We start from the raw sequence: 20,883 nt of genomic DNA, 5'->3' as shown, positions 1-20,883 counted from the left end.
GAACCAGGAGGAGATATAGGGGAGGTTATATGGAGTAATAGGAGGAGATATAGGGGAGGTTATAAGGAGTAATAGGAGGAGATATAGGGAGGTTATAAGGAATAATAGAAGGAGATATAGGGAGGTTATATGGAGAACCAGGAGGAGATATAGGGGAGGTTATATGGAGTAATAGGAGGAGATATAGGGGATGTTATAAGGAGTAATAGGAGGAGATATAGGGAGGTTATACGGAGTAATAGGAGGAGATATAGACAAGGTTATATGGAGCAATAGAAGGAGATATAGGGAGGTTATATGGAGTAATAGGAGGAGATATAGGGGAGGTTATATGGAGTAATAGGAGGAGATATAGGGAGGTTATATGGAGTAATAGGAGGAGTTATAGAGAGGTTATATAGAGTAATAGGAGGAGATATAGGGAAGTTATATGGAGCAATAGGAGGAGATATAGGTGGTTATTTGGAGTAATAGGAGGAGATATAGGGGAGGTTATATGGAGTAATAGGAGGAGATATAGGGGAGGTCATATGAGTAATAGGAGGAGATATAGGGAGGTTATATGGAGTAATAGGAGGAGATATAGGGGAGGTTATTTGGAGTAATAGGAGAAGATTTAGGGAGGTTATATAGAGTAATAGGAGGAGATATAGGGGAGGTTATATGGAGTAATAGGAGGAGATATAGGGAGGTTATATGGAGTAATAGGAGGAGATATAGGGGAGGTTATTTGGAGTAATAGGAGAAGATATAGGGAGGTTATATAGAGTAATAGGAGGAGATATAGGGAGGTTATATGGAGTAATAGGAGGAGATGTAGGGAGGTTATATGGAGTAATAGGAGGAGATATAGGGAGGTTATATGGAGAACCAGGAGGAGATATAGGGGAGGTTATATGGAGTAATAGGAGGAGATATAGACAAGGTTATATGGAGCAATAGAAGGAGATATAGGGAGGTTATATGGAGTAATAGGAGGAGATATAGGGGAGGTTATATGGAGTAATAGGAGGAGATATAGGGAGGTTATATGGAGTAATAGGAGGAGATATAGAGAGGTTATATAGAGTAATAGGAGGAGATATAGGGAAGTTATATGGAGCAATAGGAGGAGATATAGGGGGTTATTTGGAGTAATAGGAGGAGATATAGGGGAGGTTATATGGAGTAATAGGAGGAGATATAGGGGAGGTTATATGGAGTAATAGGAGGAGATATAGGGGAGGTTATATGGAGTAATTGGAGGAGATATAGGGAGGTTGTATGGAGTAATAGGAGGAGATATAGGGAGGTTATATAGAGCAATAGGAGGAGATATAGGGGGTTATTTGGAGTAATAGGAGGAGATATAGGGGGGTTATATGGAGTAATAGGAGGAGAGATAGGGAGGTTATATGGAGTAATAGGAGGAGACATAGGGAGGTTATATGGAGTAATAGGAGGAGATATAGGGAGGTTATATGGAGTAATAGGAGGGGATATTGGGAGGTTATATGGAGTAATAGGAGGAGATATAGGGGAGGATATATGGAGTAATAGGAGGAGATATAGGGGGTTATATGGAGTAATAGGAGGAGATATAGGGAGGTTGTATGGAGTAATAGGAGGAGATATAGGGGAGGTTATATGGAGTAATAGGAGGAGATATAGGGGAGGTTATATGGAGTAATAGAAGGAGATATAGGGATGATATATGGAGCAATAGGAGGAGATATAGGGAGGTTATATGGAGTAATAGGAGGAGAGATAGGGAGGTTATATGGAGTAATAGGAGGAGATATAGGGAGGTTATATGGAGTAATAGGAGGAGATATAGGGGAGGTTATTTGGAGTAATAGGAGAAGATATAGGGAGGTTATATAGAGTAATAGGAGGAGATATAGGGAGGTTATACGGAGTTATAGGGGGAGATATAGGGAGGTTATATGGAGTAATAGGAGGAGATATAGGGGGTTATATGGAGTAATAGGAGGAGAGATAGGGAGGTTATATGGAGTAATAGGAGAAGATATAGGGAGGTTATATGGAGTAATAGGAGGAGATATAGGGAGGTTATATAGAGTAATAAGAGGAGATATAGGGAGGTTATATGGAGTAATAGGGGGAGATATAGGGAGGTTATATGGAGTAATAGGAGGAGATATAGGGAGGTTATATGGAGTAATAGGAGGAGATATAGGGGAGGTTATTTGGAGTAATAGGAGAAGATATAGGGAGGTTATATAGAGTAATAGGAGGAGATATAGGGAGGTTATATGGAGTAATAGGGGGAGATATAGGGAGGTTATATGGAGTAATAGGAGGAGATATAGGGAGGATATATGGAGTAATAGGAGGAGATATAGTGGAGGATATATGGAGTAATAGGAGGAGATATAGGGAGGTTATATGGAGTAATAGGAGGAGATATAGGGGAGGTTATTTGGAGTAATAGGAGAAGATATAGGGAGGTTATATAGAGTAATAGGAGGAGATATAGGGGAGGTTATATGGAGTAATAGGAGGAGATATAGGGAGGTTATATGGAGTAATAGGAGGAGATATAGGGGAGGTTATTTGGAGTAATAGGAGAAGATATAGGGAGGTTATATAGAGTAATAGGAGGAGATATAGGGGAGGTTATATGGAGTAATAGGAGGAGATATAGGGAGGTTATATGGAGTAATAGGAGGAGATATAGGGAGGTTATATGGAGTAATAGGAGGAGATATAGTGGAGGATATATGGAGTAATAGGAGGAGATATAGGGAGGTTATATGGAGTAATAGGAGGAGATGTAGGGAGGTTATTTGGAGTAATAGGAGGAGATATAGGGGGGTTATATGGAGTAATAGGAGGAGAGATAGGGAGGTTATATGGAGTAATAGGAGGAGACATAGGGAGGTTATATGGAGTAATAGGAGGAGATATAGGGAGGTTATATGGAGTAATAGGAGGGGATATTGGGAGGTTATATGGAGTAATAGGAGGAGATATAGGGGAGGATATATGGAGTAATAGGAGGAGATATAGGGGAGGTTATATGGAGTAATAGGAGGAGATATAGGGAGGTTATATGGAGTAATAGGAGGAGATGTAGGGAGGTTATATGGAGTAATAGGAGGAGATATTGGGAGGTTATACGGAGTAATAGGAGGAGATATAGGGGAGGATATATGGAGTAATAGGAGGAGATATAGGGGGTTATATGGAGTAATAGGAGGAGATATAGGGAGGTTATATGGAGTAATAGGAGGAGATATAGGGGAGGTTATATGGAGATATAGGGGAGGTTATATGGAGTAATAGAAGGATATATAGGGATGATATATGGAGCAATAGGAGGAGATATATGGAGGTTATATGGAGTAATAGGAGGAGAGATAGGGAGGTTATATGGAGTAATAGGAGGAGATATAAGGAGGTTATATGGAGTAATAGGAGGAGATATAGGGGAGGTTATTTGGAGTAATAGGAGAAGATATAGGGAGGTTATATAGAGTAATAGGAGGAGATATAGGGAGGTTATATGGAGTAATAGGGGGAGATATAGGGAGGTTATATGGAGTAATAGGAGGAGATATAGGGGGTTATATGGAGTAATAGGAGGAGAGATAGGGAGGTTATATAGAGTAATAGGAGAAGATATAGGGAGGTTATATGGAGTAATAGGAGGAGATATAGGGAGGTTATATGGAGTAATAGGAGGGGATATTGGGAGGTTATATGGAGTAATAGGAGGAGATATAGGGGAGGATATATGGAGTAATAGGAGGAGATATAGGGGGTTATATGGAGTAATAGGAGGAGATATAGGGAGGATATATGGAGTAATAGGAGGAGATATAGGGAGGTTATATGGAGTAATAGGAGGAGATATAGAGAGGTTATATAGAGTAATAGGAGGAGATATAGGGGAGGATATATGGAGTAATAGGAGGAGATATAGGGGGTTATATGGAGTAATAGGAGGAGATATAGGGAGGATATATGGAGTAATAGGAGGAGATATAGGGGAGGTTATATGGAGTAATAGGAGGAGATATAGGGAGGTTATATGGAGTAATAGAAGGAGATATAGGGATGATATATGGAACAATAGGAGGAGATATAGGGAGGTTATATGGAGTAATAGGAGGAGAGATAGGGAGGTTATATAGAATAATAGGAGGAGATATAGGGAGGTTATATGGAGTAATAGGGGGAGATATAGGGAGGTTATATGGAGTAATAGGAGGAGATATAGGGGGTTATATGGAGTAATAGGAGGAGAGATAGGGAGGTTATATGGAGTAATAGGAGAAGATATAGGGAGGTTATATGGAGTAATAGGAGGAGATATAGGGAGGTTATATGGAGTAATAGGAGGGGATATTGGGAGGTTATATGGAGTAATAGGAGGAGGTATAGGGGAGGATATATGGAGTAATAGGAGGAGATATAGGGGGTTATATGGAGTAATAGGAGGAGAGATAAGGAGGTTATATGGAGTAATAGGAGGACATATAGGGAGGTTATATGGAGTAATAGGAGGAGATAAAGGGAGGTAATATGGAGAATTAGGAGGAGATATAGGGAGGTTATATGGAGTAATAGGAGGAGATATAAGGGAGGTTATATGGAGTAATAGAAGGAGATATAGGGAGGTTATATGGAGAACTAGGAGGAGATATAGGGAGGTTATATGGAGTAATAGGAGGAGATATAAGGGAGGTTATATGGAGTAATAGTAGGAGATATAGGGAGGTTATATGGAGTAATAGGAGGAGATATAGGGAGGTTATATGGAGTAATAGGAGATATAGGGAGGTTATATGGAGTAATAGGAGGAGATATAGAGGAGGTTATATGGAGTAATAGGAGGAGATATAGGGGAGGTTATATGGAGTAATAGGAGGAGATATAGGGAGGTTATATGGAGTAATAGGAGGAGATATAGGGAGGTTATATAGAGTAATAGGAGGAGATATAGGGAGGTTATATGGAGTAATAGGGGGAGATATAGGGAGGTTATATGGAGTAATAGGAGGAGATATAGGGAGGTTATATGGAATAATAGGAGGAGATATAGGGGAGGTTATTTGGAGTAATAGGAGAAGATATAGGGAGGTTATATAGAGTAATAGGAGGAGATATAGGGAGGTTATATGGAGTAATAGGGGGAGATATAGGGAGGTTATATGGAGTAATAGGAGGAGATATAGGGAGGATATATGGAGTAATAGGAGGAGATATAGTGGAGGATATATGGAGTAATAAGAGGAGATATAGGGAGGTTATATGGAGTAATAGGAGGAGATATAGGGGAGGTTATTTGGAGTAATAGGAGGAGATATAGGGGAGGTTATTTGGAGTAATAGGAGAAGATATAGGGAGGTTATATAGAGTAATAGGAGGAGATATAGGGAGGTTATATGGAGTAATAGGAGGAGATGTAGGGAGGTTATATGGAGTAATAGGAGGAGATATTGGGAGGTTATACGGAGTAATAGGAGGAGATATAAACAAGGTTATATGGAGCAATAGGAGGAGATATCGGGAGGTTATATGGAGTAATAGGAGGAGATGTAGGGAGGTTATTTGGAGTAATAGGAGGAGATATTGGGAGGTAATATGGAGTAATAGGAGGAGATATAGGGAGGTTATACGGAGTAATAGGAGGAGATATAGGGAGGTTATATGGAGAACCAGGAGGAGATATAGGGGAGGTTATATGGAGTAATAGGAGGAGATATAGGGGAGGTTATAAGGAGTAATAGGAGGAGATATAGGGAGGTTATAAGGAGTAAGAGGAGGAGATATAGGGAGGTTATATGGAATAATAGAAGGAGATATAGGGAGGTTATATGGAGAACCAGGAGGAGATATAGGGGAGGTTATATGGAGTAATAGGAGGAGATATAGGGGAGGTTATAAGGAGTAATAGGAGGAGATATAGGGAGGTTATACGGAGTAATAGGAGGAGATATAGACAAGGTTATATGGAGCAATAGAAGGAGATATAGGGAGGTTATATGGAGTAATAGGAGGAGATATAGGGGAGGTTATATGGAGTAATAGGAGGAGATATAGGGAGGTTATATGGAGTAATAGGAGGAGATATAGAGAGGTTATATAGAGTAATAGGAGGAGATATAGGGAAGTTATATGGAGCAATAGGAGGAGATATAGGTGGTTATTTGGAGTAATAGGAGGAGATATAGGGGAGGTTATATGGAGTAATAGGAGGAGATATAGGGGAGGTTATATGGAGTAATAGGAGGAGATATAGGGAGGTTATATGGAGTAATAGGAGGAGATATAGGGTAGGTTATTTGGAGTAATAGGAGAAGATTTAGGGAGGTTATATAGAGTAATAGGAGGAGATATAGGGGAGGTTATATGGAGTAATAGGAGGAGATATAGGGAGGTTATATGGAGTAATAGGAGGAGATATAGGGGAGGTTATTTGGAGTAATAGGAGAAGATATAGGGAGGTTATATAGAGTAATAGGAGGAGATATAGGGAGGTTATATGGAGGAATAGGAGGAGATGTAGGGAGGTTATATGGAGTAATAGGAGGAGATATTGGGAGGTTATACGGAGTAATAGGAGGAGATATAGACAAGGTTATATGGAGCAATAGGAGGAGATATCGGGAGGTTATATGGAGTAATAGGAGGAGATATAGGGAGGTTATATGGAGAACCAGGAGGAGATATAGGGGAGGTTATATGGAGTAATAGGAGGAGATATAGACAAGGTTATATGGAGCAATAGAAGGAGATATAGGGAGGTTATATGGAGTAATAGGAGGAGATATAGGGGAGGTTATATGGAGTAATAGGAGGAGATATAGGGAGGTTATATGGAGTAATAGGAGGAGATATAGAGAGGTTATATAGAGTAATAGGAGGAGATATAGGGAAGTTATATGGAGCAATAGGAGGAGATATAGGGGGTTATTTGGAGTAATAGGAGGAGATATAGGGGAGGTTATATGGAGTAATAGGAGGAGATATAGGGGAGGTTATATGGAGTAATAGGAGGAGATATAGGGGAGGTTATATGGAGTAATTGGAGGAGATATAGGGAGGTTGTATGGAGTAATAGGAGGAGATATAGGGAGGTTATATAGAGCAATAGGAGGAGATATAGGGGGTTATTTGGAGTAATAGGAGGAGATATAGGGGGGTTATATGGAGTAATAGGAGGAGAGATAGGGAGGTTATATAGAATAATAGGAGGAGACATAGGGAGGTTATATGGAGTAATAGGAGGAGATATAGGGAGGTTATATGGAGTAATAGGAGGGGATATTGGGAGGTTATATGGAGTAATAGGAGGAGATATAGGGGAGGATATATGGAGTAATAGGAGGAGATATAGGGGGTTATATGGAGTAATAGGAGGAGATATAGGGAGGTTGTATGGAGTAATAGGAGGAGATATAGGGGAGGTTATATGGAGTAATAGGAGGAGATATAGGGGAGGTTATATGGAGTAATAGAAGGAGATATAGGGATGATATATGGAGCAATAGGAGGAGATATAGGGAGGTTATATGGAGTAATAGGAGGAGAGATAGGGAGGTTATATGGAGTAATAGGAGGAGATATAGGGAGGTTATATGGAGTAATAGGAGGAGATATAGGGGAGGTTATTTGGAGTAATAGGAGAAGATATAGGGAGGTTATATAGAGTAATAGGAGGAGATATAGGGAGGTTATATGGAGTTATAGGGGGAGATATAGGGAGGTTATATGGAGTTATAGGGGGAGATATAGGGAGGTTATATGGAGTAATAGGAGGAGATATAGGGAGGTTATATGGAGTAATAGGAGGAGATATAGGGAGGTTATATAGAGTAATAAGAGGAGATATAGGGAGGTTATATGGAGTAATAGGGGGAGATATAGGATGGTTATATGGAGTAATAGGAGGAGATATAGGGAGGTTATATGGAGTAATAGGAGGAGATATAGGGGAGGTTATATGGAGTAATAGGAGAAGATATAGGGAGGTTATATGGAGTAATAGGAGGAGATATAGGGAGGTTATATAGAGTAATAAGAGGAGATATAGGGAGGTTATATGGAGTAATAGGGGGAGATATAGGGAGGTTATATGGAGTAATAGGAGGAGATATAGGGAGGTTATATGGAGTAATAGGAGGAGATATAGGGGAGGTTATTTGGAGTAATAGGAGAAGATATAGGGAGGTTATATGGAGTAATAGGAGGAGATATAGGGAGGTTATATAGAGTAATAAGAGGAGATATAGGGAGGTTATATGGAGTAATAGGGGGAGATATAGGGAGGTTATATGGAGTAATAGGAGGAGATATAGGGAGGTTATATGGAGTAATAGGAGGAGAGATAGGGAGGTTATATGGAGTAATAGGAGGAGATATAGGGAGGTTATATAGAGTAATAAGAGGAGATATAGGGAGGTTATATGGAGTAATAGGGGGAGATATAGGGAGGTTATATGGAGTAATAGGAGGAGATATAGGGAGGTTATATGGAGTAATAGGAGGAGAGATAGGGAGGTTATATGGAGTAATAGGAGAAGATATAGGGAGGTTATATGGAGTAATAGGAGGAGATATAGGGAGGTTATATAGAGTAATAAGAGGAGATATAGGGAGGTTATATGGAGTAATAGGGGGAGATATAGGGAGGTTATATGGAGTAATAGGAGGAGATATAGGGAGGTTATATGGAGTAATAGGAGGAGATATAGGGAGGTTATATGGAGTAATAGGAGGAGATATAGGGAGGTTATATAGAGTAATAAGAGGAGATATAGGGAGGTTATATGGAGTAATAGGGGGAGATATAGGGAGGTTATATGGAGTAATAGGAGGAGATATAGGGAGGTTATATGGAGTAATAGGAGGAGAGATAGGGAGGTTATATGGAGTAATAGGAGAAGATATAGGGAGGTTATATGGAGTAATAGGAGGAGATATAGGGAGGTTATATAGAGTAATAAGAGGAGATATAGGGAGGTTATATGGAGTAATAGGGGGAGATATAGGGAGGTTATATGGAGTAATAGGAGGAGATATAGGGAGGTTATATGGAGTAATAGGAGGAGATATAGGGGAGGTTATTTGGAGTAATAGAAGATATAGGGAGGTTATATAGAGTAATAGGAGGAGATATAGGGAGGTTATATGGAGTAATAGGGGGAGATATAGGGAGGTTATATGGAGTAATAGGAGGAGATATAGGGAGGATATATGGAGTAATAGGAGGAGATATAGTGGAGGATATATGGAGTAATAGGAGGAGATATAGGGAGGTTATATGGAGTAATAGGAGGAGATATAGGGGAGGTTATTTGGAGTAATAGGAGAAGATATAGGGAGGTTATATAGAGTAATAGGAGGAGATATAGGGGAGGTTATATGGAGTAATAGGAGGAGATATAGGGAGGTTATATGGAGTAATAGGAGGAGATATAGGGGAGGTTATTTGGAGTATTAGGAGAAGATATAGGGAGGTTATATAGAGTAATAGGAGGAGATATAGGGGAGGTTATATGGAGTAATAGGAGGAGATATAGGGAGGTTATATGGAGTAATAGGAGGAGATATAGGGGAGGTTATTTGGAGTAATAGGAGAAGATATAGGGAGGTTATATAGAGTAATAGGAGGAGATATAGGGAGGTTATATGGAGTAATAGGGGGAGATATAGGGAGGTTATATGGAGTAATAGGAGGAGATATAGGGAGGATATATGGAGTAATAGGAGGAGATATAGTGGAGGATATATGGAGTAATAGGAGGAGATATAGGGAGGTTATATGGAGTAATAGGAGGAGATATAGGGGAGGTTATTTGGAGTAATAGGAGAAGATATAGGGAGGTTATATAGAGTAATAGGAGGAGATATAGGGGAGGTTATATGGAGTAATAGGAGGAGATATAGGGAGGTTATATGAAGTAACAGGAGGAGATATAGGGAGGTTATATGGAGTAATAGGAGGAGAGATAGGGAGGTTATATGGAGTAATAGGAGGAGATATAGGGAGGTTATATGAAGTAACAGGAGGAGATATAGGGAGGTTATATGGAGTAATAGGGGGAGATATAGGGAGGTTATATGGAGTAATAGAAGGGGATATTGGGAGGTTATATGGAGTAATAGGAGGAGATATAGGGGAGGATATATGGAGTAATAGGAGGAGATATAGGGGGTTATATGGAGTAATAGGAGGAGAGATAGGGAGGTTATATGGAGTAATAGGAGGAGATATAGGGAGGTTATATGGAGTAATAGGAGGAGATATAGGGGAGGTTATATGGAGTAATAGGAGGAGATATAGGGGAGGTTATATGGAGTAATAGGAGGAGATATAGGGGAGGTTATATGGAGTAATAGGAGGAGATATAGGGGAGGTTATATGGTGTAATAGAAGGAGATATAGGGATGATATATGGAGCAATAGGAGGAGATATAGGGGAGGTTATATGGAGTTATATGGAGTAATAGGAGGAGATATAGGGAGGTTATATGGAGTAATAGGGGGAGATATAGGGGAGGTTATATGGAGTAATAGGAGGAGATATAGGGATGATATATGGAGCAATAGGAGGAGATATAGGGAGGTTATATGGAGTAATAGGAGGCGATATAGGGAGGTTATATGGAGTAATAGGAGGAGATATAGGGGAGGTTATATGGAGTAATAGGAGGCGATATAGGGATGATATATGGAGCAATAGGAGGAGATATAGGGGGTTATTTGGAGTAATAGGAGGAGATATAGGTCTTAAATTGAATAATATAATTGTGAGGGACAAGGTTGTAATTTTTGGTTTTAAAACAGGATGTAGTAGGCAGACTGTGTGGGATAATCAGGAAGGCTAAACCACTGAAGTTGTAATATTCCTCTTCTAGAAATTTTATGTTTGCTTCCTTTTCCAAAATTCTATTTGGATCTGTCATGTGACAATTATCAAAGTGCAAGGATTGTGCCAAATATCTCTGTGCCCTTGGTATATAGTTATTACTATTTTTACATTGTCAAACCAAAGTGATCAAATATGTACACTGCTGCGATTTCAGTGATCCCAATTTATATTGTACATCGGACAGAATTTCATGTTGGGCTGAACAGCAAAAATCAGAAGAGTCAAACACGTAAAAATTGATATAATCATCTCTATCTCCATTTTTATGGCTTCCAAATGACACCAGGCATGTATAGGGGAATCTGTCATGAGATTTTTACTACTTTATCTGAGAGCAGCATAATGTAGGGAAAGAGACATTGATTCCTGCGATGTGTCACTTCGTTTACTTGGTGGAGCAGTGATACAATCAGAGTTTCTTCTGCTGTAGGTGAAGCAAAGCTCAGAAAGTTGTCCCTGCCCCGCAGCACTGATTATCAGCTTTCTGTATATTGTTCATTAGCTGTAAGCTGTTAATCAATGCTGGAGGCGTGGTTGAACCAGAAGGCACTCAGGCCACTAGTCCAGCAGTGATCATCTCCTGCTGATAAAGCACTGATTGTATTGAAACAACATCACAAAGCCAAACAAGTGACACATCACTGAAATCAGTGTCTTAGCCTCTACCCAATGCTGTCCTGGGTTTACGTATCAAAAACATCCTTTAAAAGAAGCAACGCATCCATTCTTCAGACAGTTTCCACTAAGAAGAAGCTCAAGAGTTTGCAATAGAAGTGAATGGGAATGCTAAAAAGACACTCAAGCCTTTTCAATGTTTTGTCAATGTTTTGGCTTAAAAAAATGCAAGTGTTTTTTCATGATTTAATAATTTTTTTTCTTAAAAAAGTCGAGAAAACGCTAAGTAAAAAGATGACCAAAAAACATTTCTAAAAAGTAGAAAAAGTAGGAAATTATATAAAAAAGTTTAAAAAAGATGTTTTTTGCTTACAAATCTCCAGAGAACATGAGCGAGCACATAATGGAGCACATAATGTATAGACTAGGAGTTTGAGCCAAACAGATCTCACGCTGAGGCCGTGATCACACTTGCGCGAAACTCGCACGTCAATACCCGGCACGGCCGCCGGCACTCGGGACCGGAGCGTTCAGCTGTATAGAAATACATGGAGCCGAACGCTCTGATCCGAGTGCCGGTGGCAGGGCCGGGTATTGACGTGCGAGACTTGTGCGAGTTTCTCGCAAGTGTGACCCCGGCCTGAAAGTACCTTTGTAGCATTCATTCTCTTCCCCCTATATCTGACTGCCATACATCCTTCTTTTCTGCCTTCCAGGACATGGACAGTGTAACTGCGGGGATTGTATTTGTGAGTCCGACTGGACCGGGGATTACTGTAACTGCACCACCCGCACAGACATGTGTATGTCCAGCAGTGGGCTCCTGTGCAGCGGAAGGGGACAATGTGTCTGCGGGAAGTGCGACTGTACCCAACCTGGTTCATATGGAGACACCTGTGAAAAATGTCCAACTTGTCCAGATGCCTGTACCTTTAAGAAGTGAGTTTTAGCGCATGCCACCCCTTTGGTATGCGGTTTACATAACTACTCCCTGTAGCATCTTCCTCCTCCTTATCAGTGTTATATTTCTTCACTGGCCTACAGATATAAATCACATATAAGTGTCTCTGGGGAAAAAGAGGATTGCTGCTCTTACTCATTACTCATGTTAACTATTAAGGTTCCTTAAAGGGAATGTCCACCCAAGAACTCAGAACGAAATAGAATAAAAATGTTGTGATGAATCTCATAATAAATGTTTACAGTGATTTAAAGGGTAACCTTCGTTTTAATTTTTATTTTGTCAATCAATAGTACATGTGACAATAAGCTACTCCTATCTCAGTAATGGGAAAGTCTGTCTTCACCGAATACAGATTTTACCTGTGAAGTGAGAATTTTTGAAAATTAAAGATCAGTGCAGGAAGAGAAAGGAGCAGATTTCTCTGATAAGATATATTACAAAGCTGCTTATTTTAATGTGTACCGTAGATTTATGAAATAAAAATTAACACAATGGTACAGAGCTTTAAATTTCATTTATATCTATACAGTTGAAATATAAAATTCACCACTAGGAGGAGATATGGAGCTTATTGTATACTGTATATGCAAAGGAGTATGCAGTAAGCTCCTGTGCTCCCTCTAGTGGTGGCTGCAGAAACACAGAACTTTATCAATTATCTTTCATACTTTGCACTAATTTCTATGAGAAGCTGCACACAGTTCTTTGTATATGGTGAGGGCTAACTGAGTGTTTCCATTAATGTACAGGCAAGCTTGCACAGACAATCTTTATTTTGAGTGATGTCTTATGAGGTATTTTTGTATATGTCACTGATATCTACCATTGTAAATCAGGGGCTGTGTGGAATGCAAGAAGTTTGAGCGTGGTCCATGGATTGACAACGAATCCATGTGCAAGAGAATTTGCCGTGATGAGATCATATCTGTGACAGAGCTTGGTAAGTAATGAATCCTTTCAGAATTCAGAAGAATTGGCACAACATTGGCAACATGAATCAGCTGTCCGGTTCCCTTTATTCTATCCAGCAAAATGACCAGTTTACAAAAACATCCAAAGTACAAGTCAGCAGTGTGCCACCTAAGGGTTATTTTCTAAAGAAGTGGCACTAGAAAGTGTGGTTGATTTATTTTTACAGAAACAGTGCCACTCATGTCCATGGTCTGTATCCGGTATTGCAGCTTAGGCACAGTCACTTGATTGGAGCTGATCTGACAATACCGATAGACAAGACTGCAGTTCCATAAGCTGAGGCTTAGGCTATGTGCACACGGTGCGGATTCTGCTGTGGAATTTTCCACGCAGATTTTGCTAAATCTGCAGGTAAAATGACCTGCGTTTTACCTGCAGATTTAGTGCAGATTTAGTGCAGTTTTAGTGCGGATTTACCCTGCAGTTTTCACCTGCAGATTTGTATAATGGAGCATGTGGAAAACTGCAGCAAAACCGCACAAAAGAAGCGACATGCTGCTTCTTTAAGGGTATGTGCACACGTTGCAGAAAATTTCTGCACAAAAACCTGAATCCTTTCCCAGAAACCGCACCTATTTTTCCGCGGCGGTTTTTGTGCGTTTTTGATGCGTTTTTTACCGCAGCGGTTTCTAAAAGCATGGGAGAAGCCTAAACCGCGGAAAAAAAACGCAAAATTAATGTGCATGCTGCGGTTTTTACCGCGATGCGGTTTTTTCGCGGTAAAAAACGCATCAATGTGCACAAAAAGTGCAAAATGCATAGAAATGACTGTGCACCTTATTTTTAGCGGTTTTATAGCGGTTTTATAGTGAAAACCGCAGTAAAAAATGCTAAAAAAAAACGCTGTGTGTGAACACAGCCTTATTCCGCACCAAATCTGCGCGGAAAAATCTGCAGCATGTGCACAGCGTTTTTTGTTTTACATAGCCTTGGTACTGTACATCACATGCAGTACTGCTGCAGTTCTGCAGGGCCAAATCTGCTGCAGAACTGCACAGAATCTGCACCGTGTGCACAGGGCCTTATTTGTAATCTTGGAGACCCCCGTTAAGTAGAGTTCAGCTACAGTTAGTCGGTGACACCTCCTGTCAGATGTATAAGGGTTCTAACCGGTAAAGGTTCTCCTTCTGGAGAGCACTAAATTGGCGTAGGGAGACTTTTAGGCCATGTAATATTCCTCTGGGAATTTAAATATGAAAATGGCCTCTTCAGAGTATACTAAGACAGGAACATTAGTGCCACTTATTGGAAGTATTAGAAGTAGCAATCCAAAATGTAAATATCGATCCTTTAAATGGGCTTTTCCACATGGCTTAGGATAAGAGGTCAAGGCAGAAACTCCATTTTCAGATACGTGCTTTGAGGTGCTTGCCCCTCATCAGTACAAAGCAGGAGATCTGAGTTGGCTGGGTGAGAGGACTCTGATAGGGGTGCACCAAGGCAGCATAGGGAGACTTAAGGCCATGCAGTGCTATTCTGGGAATTGTGCAAATAGCCTCTTCAAAGAGGAGGAGGTCAGGAACTCGAGTGCCACCTACTGGAGGTAGCAATTGTAAAAGTCAATATCAGCCCTTTGAACGGCTTTGCCACTTGACTTAGGATAAGAAGCCAAACCAGAAACTCCATTTATTTGTAGATATACGTTTTGAGGTGTTTATTTCTTTTACTTTTTTGCCTCCAGTTGACAATGGGAAGAATGCAGTAAACTGCACCTATAAGGATGAGAATGATTGTGTGGTCCGGTTCCAGTACCATGAGGACTCCAGTGGGAAGTCTCTATTGTATGTCATTAATGAAGCAGGTAAGCATACGACAGCTAGTAAGAGTTTTCCACTATTGTCCTTCAGGACATGCCATATATGACTTTGACCATCAGATGATAACTTATAATAATAAATAATAATGCATTGACATACAGCTGGATATAACAACCCCGACTTGTTTTTTTTTGCGTGTGTTACTTTCCAGCACTTAAAAAAATCATGTTGTTTATTATGATCAGACATTGGGTGACCACATTCGATCTGTGAAGTCAACAGCTGTGGAAAGAAACATTACTATCTGTTTCTGGATCTTACTTGTTGTTAAAATTTACTTTTGGAAAGTACAAGTTTACTTGCAGAAATACAGCCGATGTTTGGCGAGGCTTACAAGCAATGCTCCCCGGGAAAAATATGAAAAAAAATTAGCCTTCTAAAGAAAGAAGAAAATTGTCTCTTTAGTGCCATCTCTAGGTAGTCACTCTGTAAGTCCACCAGGGCTATTAAACGGAACCATGGATGGCAGAGTTTCTGGCTTTTTGCTCCTCATCAGTACAGAGAAGTATTCCAGCTGTGTGAGGTGTCCTTGAAAAAGTTGCTGGATTGGTAAAATCTAAATCCATAGTAATCATTTGAGGATTTTTTAAGTCACTTTGTCTATTTTTTTGTACTGGTTGATTTCATGCCAAATTCATCAAAATCAAGCATGGTGTAAAGTTTGTGCAAATTCAAAAAAAAATTGTTCACTCTTTTGCTTGTTTGGCACCTTTTCAGAGTTAAAAATCACATAATCCTTTGACATGCTGCACGTTATACTATGCAAAAAAAAAGAAAGTAAAAAAAAAACTACAAAGAATACGACGGGGGAGGGGGTAAATGGAGTACATTTGTGCGAAATGTACAAAAAAATTTCAAATTTTTGAAAGTTGGAAAGGATGGATCACAGAAAGTAACAGCCACCCCCACAGAGGAGACACAGTGTCATTCGGCAGGTCACAAATGTGGTCACATGGCGCTGGAACAGACAGCTGAAAACAGAAGACGGTGACGGTGGATAGTTTACTGAACTCATTACACATACATATGCTCGCTAACAAAAGGAAAAAATGAAAAAAATCTCCGGAGTGCTCCTTCAATATCCAGCTTGTAGGTGACTGGCGATGTTAAAAAGGATTTTTAGTCTAGAAATTAAGCAGGAAATTATTTATAATTCCACCCACAGCCGCAGTCTCTTACATATCCCAGATCCCGGGAGGGAGGTGCGTGAGAAAAACATAAACTCTACTGGAATTCTTCCTGCCCCTACTAATGGGCTGCATCAAAAATCCAGAGACAGAGCTCTTAACCCTTGGCCAGCTGGTACAGATCAGCTCTTATGTGAGATCTGTTAGGACTATATTAATATGGCTGACACTGTAACGAGGCAAGGCAAGATTTCAATCCTTGCCTACCTTTCTAACCACACTGAAAACATGCGAGGCTACCTCCAGCAGTCCTATGGAGAATGAATAGAGCAGAGGAGTGCATGCTCAGCCACAGCACCATTCCAGCAGCCAATGTCGGACTGGGGTTTCAAGGGCCCACAAGTAACATTGACTTTGGGGGGACCCACTTTTCACCTACATACAAATATTACTCTACCCTCATTCACAAACTTACTTATATCTCTATATAATAATAACCTGAGTAGTTTGGTTGATAAATGATGAGAAGCTACTTTTTCTGTACAGAGAGAATCAAGTGAATCATGCCTAGTATTGCCCATACAGTGGGGTTGGGGCCCAGATCTGCACAGGGGCCCACTGGAAGATTCCCCTTTTACCCTATGGGCCAGTCCGAACCTGCCAACAGCATATCCCAGAGTCCCATTCTCGGATTTGGTTGGTTCCCGGTGGTCGGATCCTCATTAATCAAAAAGTTATGACTTGTATGGATAAATGATAACTTTTAATGATGGGTATAACCAGTGGCATAACAAGAGTCCAATGCGCCCCTGTACAAGATTTGGACCAGGGCAGAACTCCATCCTGGTATATATGTCTCTTGTCCTGATATATTTATATACAGTGGGTATGGAAAGTATTCAGACCCCATTAAATTTTTCACTCTCTGTTGTAAATTCAAAAAAGTTCATTTTTTTCTCAATATACACTCTGCCCCCATATTGACTAAAAAAAACAGAAATGTAGAAATTTTTGCAAATTTATTAAAAAAGAAAAACTGAAATATCACATGGTCATAAGTTCCACGTTGCAGATAAAAATCACCCGTTCAATTGAATGGGGATCCATCGAACAATTTATCGGAAGTAAACCATGTTTCATGTGTGCGCTGTCCATTTTTTATTGTCCAATGGGTAAGGCAATCATGATTTTATTAAGCATATGAGATGCCAAACTAATGGTAAAAAATTGACACATACAGGTGCTTATTACAAAATTAGAATATCATCAAAAAGTTAATTTAGTTCAGTTTTTCAATACAAAAGTGAAACTAATATATAGAGTCATTACAAACAGAGTGATCAATTTCAAGTGTTTAATGTTGATGATTATGACTTACAGCCAATGAAAACCCAAAAGTAATTGTCTCAGTAAATTAGAATAAATAACAGAAAACACCTGCAAAGGCTTCCTAAGCGTTTAAAAAGGTCCCTTAGTCTGTTTTAGTAGGCTCCACAATCATGGGGAAGACTGCTGACTTGACAGATGTCCAGACGGCAGTCATTGACACAATCCACAAGGAGGGTAAGCCACAAAAACTCATTGCTGGCTGTTCACAGAGTGCTGTAGCCAAGCATGTTAATGGATGGATATTGAGTGGAAGGAAAAAGTGTAGTAGAAAAAAGGTGCACAAGCAACCGGAATAACCGCAGCCTTGAAAAGATTGTTAAGAAAGAGCCATTCAAAAATTTGTGGGAGATTCACAAGGAGTGCTGCTGGAGTCATTGCTTCAAGAGCCACCACACACAGACGTATCCAGGACATGGGCTACAAGTGTCGCATTCCTTGTGTCAAGCCACTCATGACCAATAGACAACGCCAGAAATGTCTTACCTGGGTGAAGGAGAAAAAGAACTGGACTGTTGCTCAGTGGTCCAAGGTGTTGTTTTCAAATGAGAATAAATGTTGCATTTCATTTGGAAATTAAGGTCCCAGAGTCTGGAGGAAGAGTGGAGAGGCCACAATCCAAGCTGCTTGAGGTCTAGTGTAAAGTTTCCACAATCATTGATAGTTTGGGGAGCCATGTCATCTGCTGGTGTAGGTCTACTGTGTCTTATCAATACCAATGTCAGTGCAGCCGTCTACCAGGAAATTTTAGAGCACTTCATGCTTCCCTCTGCCAACAAGCTTTTTGGAGATGGAAATGTCATTCTCCAGCAGGACTTGGCAGCTGTCCACACTGCCAAAAGTACCAATACCTGGTTTAAAAACAGCAGAATCACTGTGCTTGATTGTCCAGCAAACTTGCTCGACCTTAACCCCCTATGGGGTATTGTGAAGAGGAAGATGAGAGACACCAGACCCAACTATGCAGACGAGCTGAAGGCTGCTATCAAAGCATCCTGGGCTTCCATAACACCTCAGCGGTGTCACAGGCTGATCGCCTCCATGCCACGCCGCATTGATGCAGTAATTGATGCAAAAGGAGCCCCGACCAAGTATTGAGTGCATTTACTGAACATACATTTCAGTAGGCCAACATTTCGGATTTTAAAATCATTTTTCAAGCTGGTGTTATAAAGTATTCTAATTTACTGAGATAATAACTTTTGGGTTTTGTCACGATCAGGGGTGTGACCTTTGGCATCACACGGCTATCACATGTGCAGGGGGGCTTTTCTTAGTTATCCCACCACTGTCACAATGTGATGAAAAACAGCAAGCTAGTCTTGCCCTAACAATTTATCACAGGGGGGCTTATTTTGGTTATCCCACCACTGCCACACCATATCACGAACTGCCGGGATTTATGTATATCCCACTTTTCAGTTCCACTTTGGAACTCGCAGCTCTCCAGCACCCCTCTTACCCTCAGGTCAGTCAGAAAACTGCACCTAGGATAATTAGTTGCCGGACGGGCTACTCGTTGTGCACTGGCTATTAGGCACGCTGCAGCGAGGGAATTATAAATGCTTTAGCCGCAGCCACCCAATCAGCTCATAAAACCCCTTCCGTTACTGCCAGCTAGCCCACCTAGCTAAAACACACTTCACTGCCACCAACTTCTGATTTTTTCTATTAATATTTAAAATTAATAAAGGGTTCGAAGCCAACCCAAAATAGTAGCGTAATTAGCTTATAGGCATGTGAATTTGTCACAGAGCAAGGAGACGGAACTAATAAATTTTATATTTACTCCAAAAGGGTAGGCAATGTTTACAGAAGATATAAAAAGGATTTTACAAAATGAGACAATTAAAATATATACAATACGCTTACAATTAAAAAGGAGATTAAGAGAAGAAATAAAACTCACATGTTACTTAGATCATTTCAGGCAGAACCATGCATGCATTTGAGATGTCTGGATGCAGCAGTGTCCCAGGCTAGAATGGGGCTGTCCAGTCTGAAAGTGACTTATACCCCTGGGCTTCTGACATCACTAAAGGGGCTGGTTTCCCGGCCCCCTACCACAGCTTTCAGAGGTACAGTCTGGCTAAAAAACTTATAATAATCATAACTTGGCTTGAGAACCTAGCAGAATAACGGCAGACACATCACTCAGCTTATCTTGAAATTAGTTTTTTGATGACTCCAAACACTGGCTGTCTGTTCCCACCTGTTCATTTCTCTGGTTCTGTCGATGATATAATTTAGCAAAAGGTGCTGTAGTGAAGCTCCATCAGAGCATGTTCTAGATATGTAGTTTTTATTTTTCTATCACAACCTCATATCTCTTTATGACCAAATGATTAGATTCCCATTATTGTCTATAGGAAGTTAGAGCACATGGGAGAACAAAGGGGCCCCCTGCTGTGAGGAGGAAAATCCCTCACTGGTGTCTCAGGTTACACTGAGTGTGTATGCAGGCTGGGGGGGCAAAGGGGGGTGGACAGTGACAGGCTGTGAGTGAGGAGGAATGCGCAGGCATGACAGGCAAAAAGGAAAAGAACAGGGTGTCAAACCCTCACTACTGGCGCAGCAGAGCTCAGCATGTGAATGGAAGATTCTGGAATGCTCTGGAAAAGTCATACATGATATTTTACATTATCGTTACAGGTTTTCATTGGCTGTAAGACATAATCATCAACATTAAGGCTATGTGCCCACGTTAGCGTTTTTAAACGCTCAGGAAACTGATCCCCTTCCCAGAAAATGCGCGTCTTTTGTCCACGCATTTCTTGCGTGTTTTTTGCACAAAAGACGTGCGTTTTTTACGCGTTTTTTGACCCGCGTATTCTGGGAACATTGGGGAAGGCTAAAAACGCTCAGCAATGCGGAAATTAATGAGCATGCTGCATTTTTAGCCGCTAAGCGATTCCTGAGCGTTTAAAAACGCACGTATTGGCACAAAAAGCCAAAAACGCATGCTAATTAATTTGAAGCTTCTTCTAAGTGTTTCTGCAGCGTCTGAGCCGGCACAAACACTGTGGAAACGCTTAAAAAACGCAACGTGGGCACATAGCCTAACAGAAATAAACACTTGAAATAGATCACTCTGTTTGACGCTATATATATATATA

The 20,883-nt window shown here is 40.4% G+C and overlaps 1 protein-coding gene across 1 annotated transcript in view; it reads left to right on the top strand.

Moving 5' to 3' along the window:
- Nucleotides 1–20,883, top strand: part of ITGB3 (integrin subunit beta 3) — a 118,066-nt gene that overhangs the window by 90,528 nt on the left and 6,655 nt on the right. Inside the window, exons 11-13 of the mRNA XM_073582338.1 lie at nucleotides 12,218–12,440; nucleotides 13,302–13,405; nucleotides 15,119–15,238. Coding sequence (XP_073438439.1) covers nucleotides 12,218–12,440; nucleotides 13,302–13,405; nucleotides 15,119–15,238 — 447 coding nt within the window. The remainder of the gene's footprint in view (nucleotides 1–12,217; nucleotides 12,441–13,301; nucleotides 13,406–15,118; nucleotides 15,239–20,883) is intronic.

This window comes from Dendrobates tinctorius, unplaced genomic scaffold (genome assembly GCF_039654945.1).
Source record: "Dendrobates tinctorius isolate UK_male_01 unplaced genomic scaffold, ASM3965494v1 ptg000071l, whole genome shotgun sequence".
Classification (NCBI taxonomy): Eukaryota; Metazoa; Chordata; class Amphibia; order Anura; family Dendrobatidae; genus Dendrobates; species Dendrobates tinctorius.
Note: the sequence above shows the minus strand (reverse complement) of the source record. Positions and strands in the feature narration are given on the sequence as shown.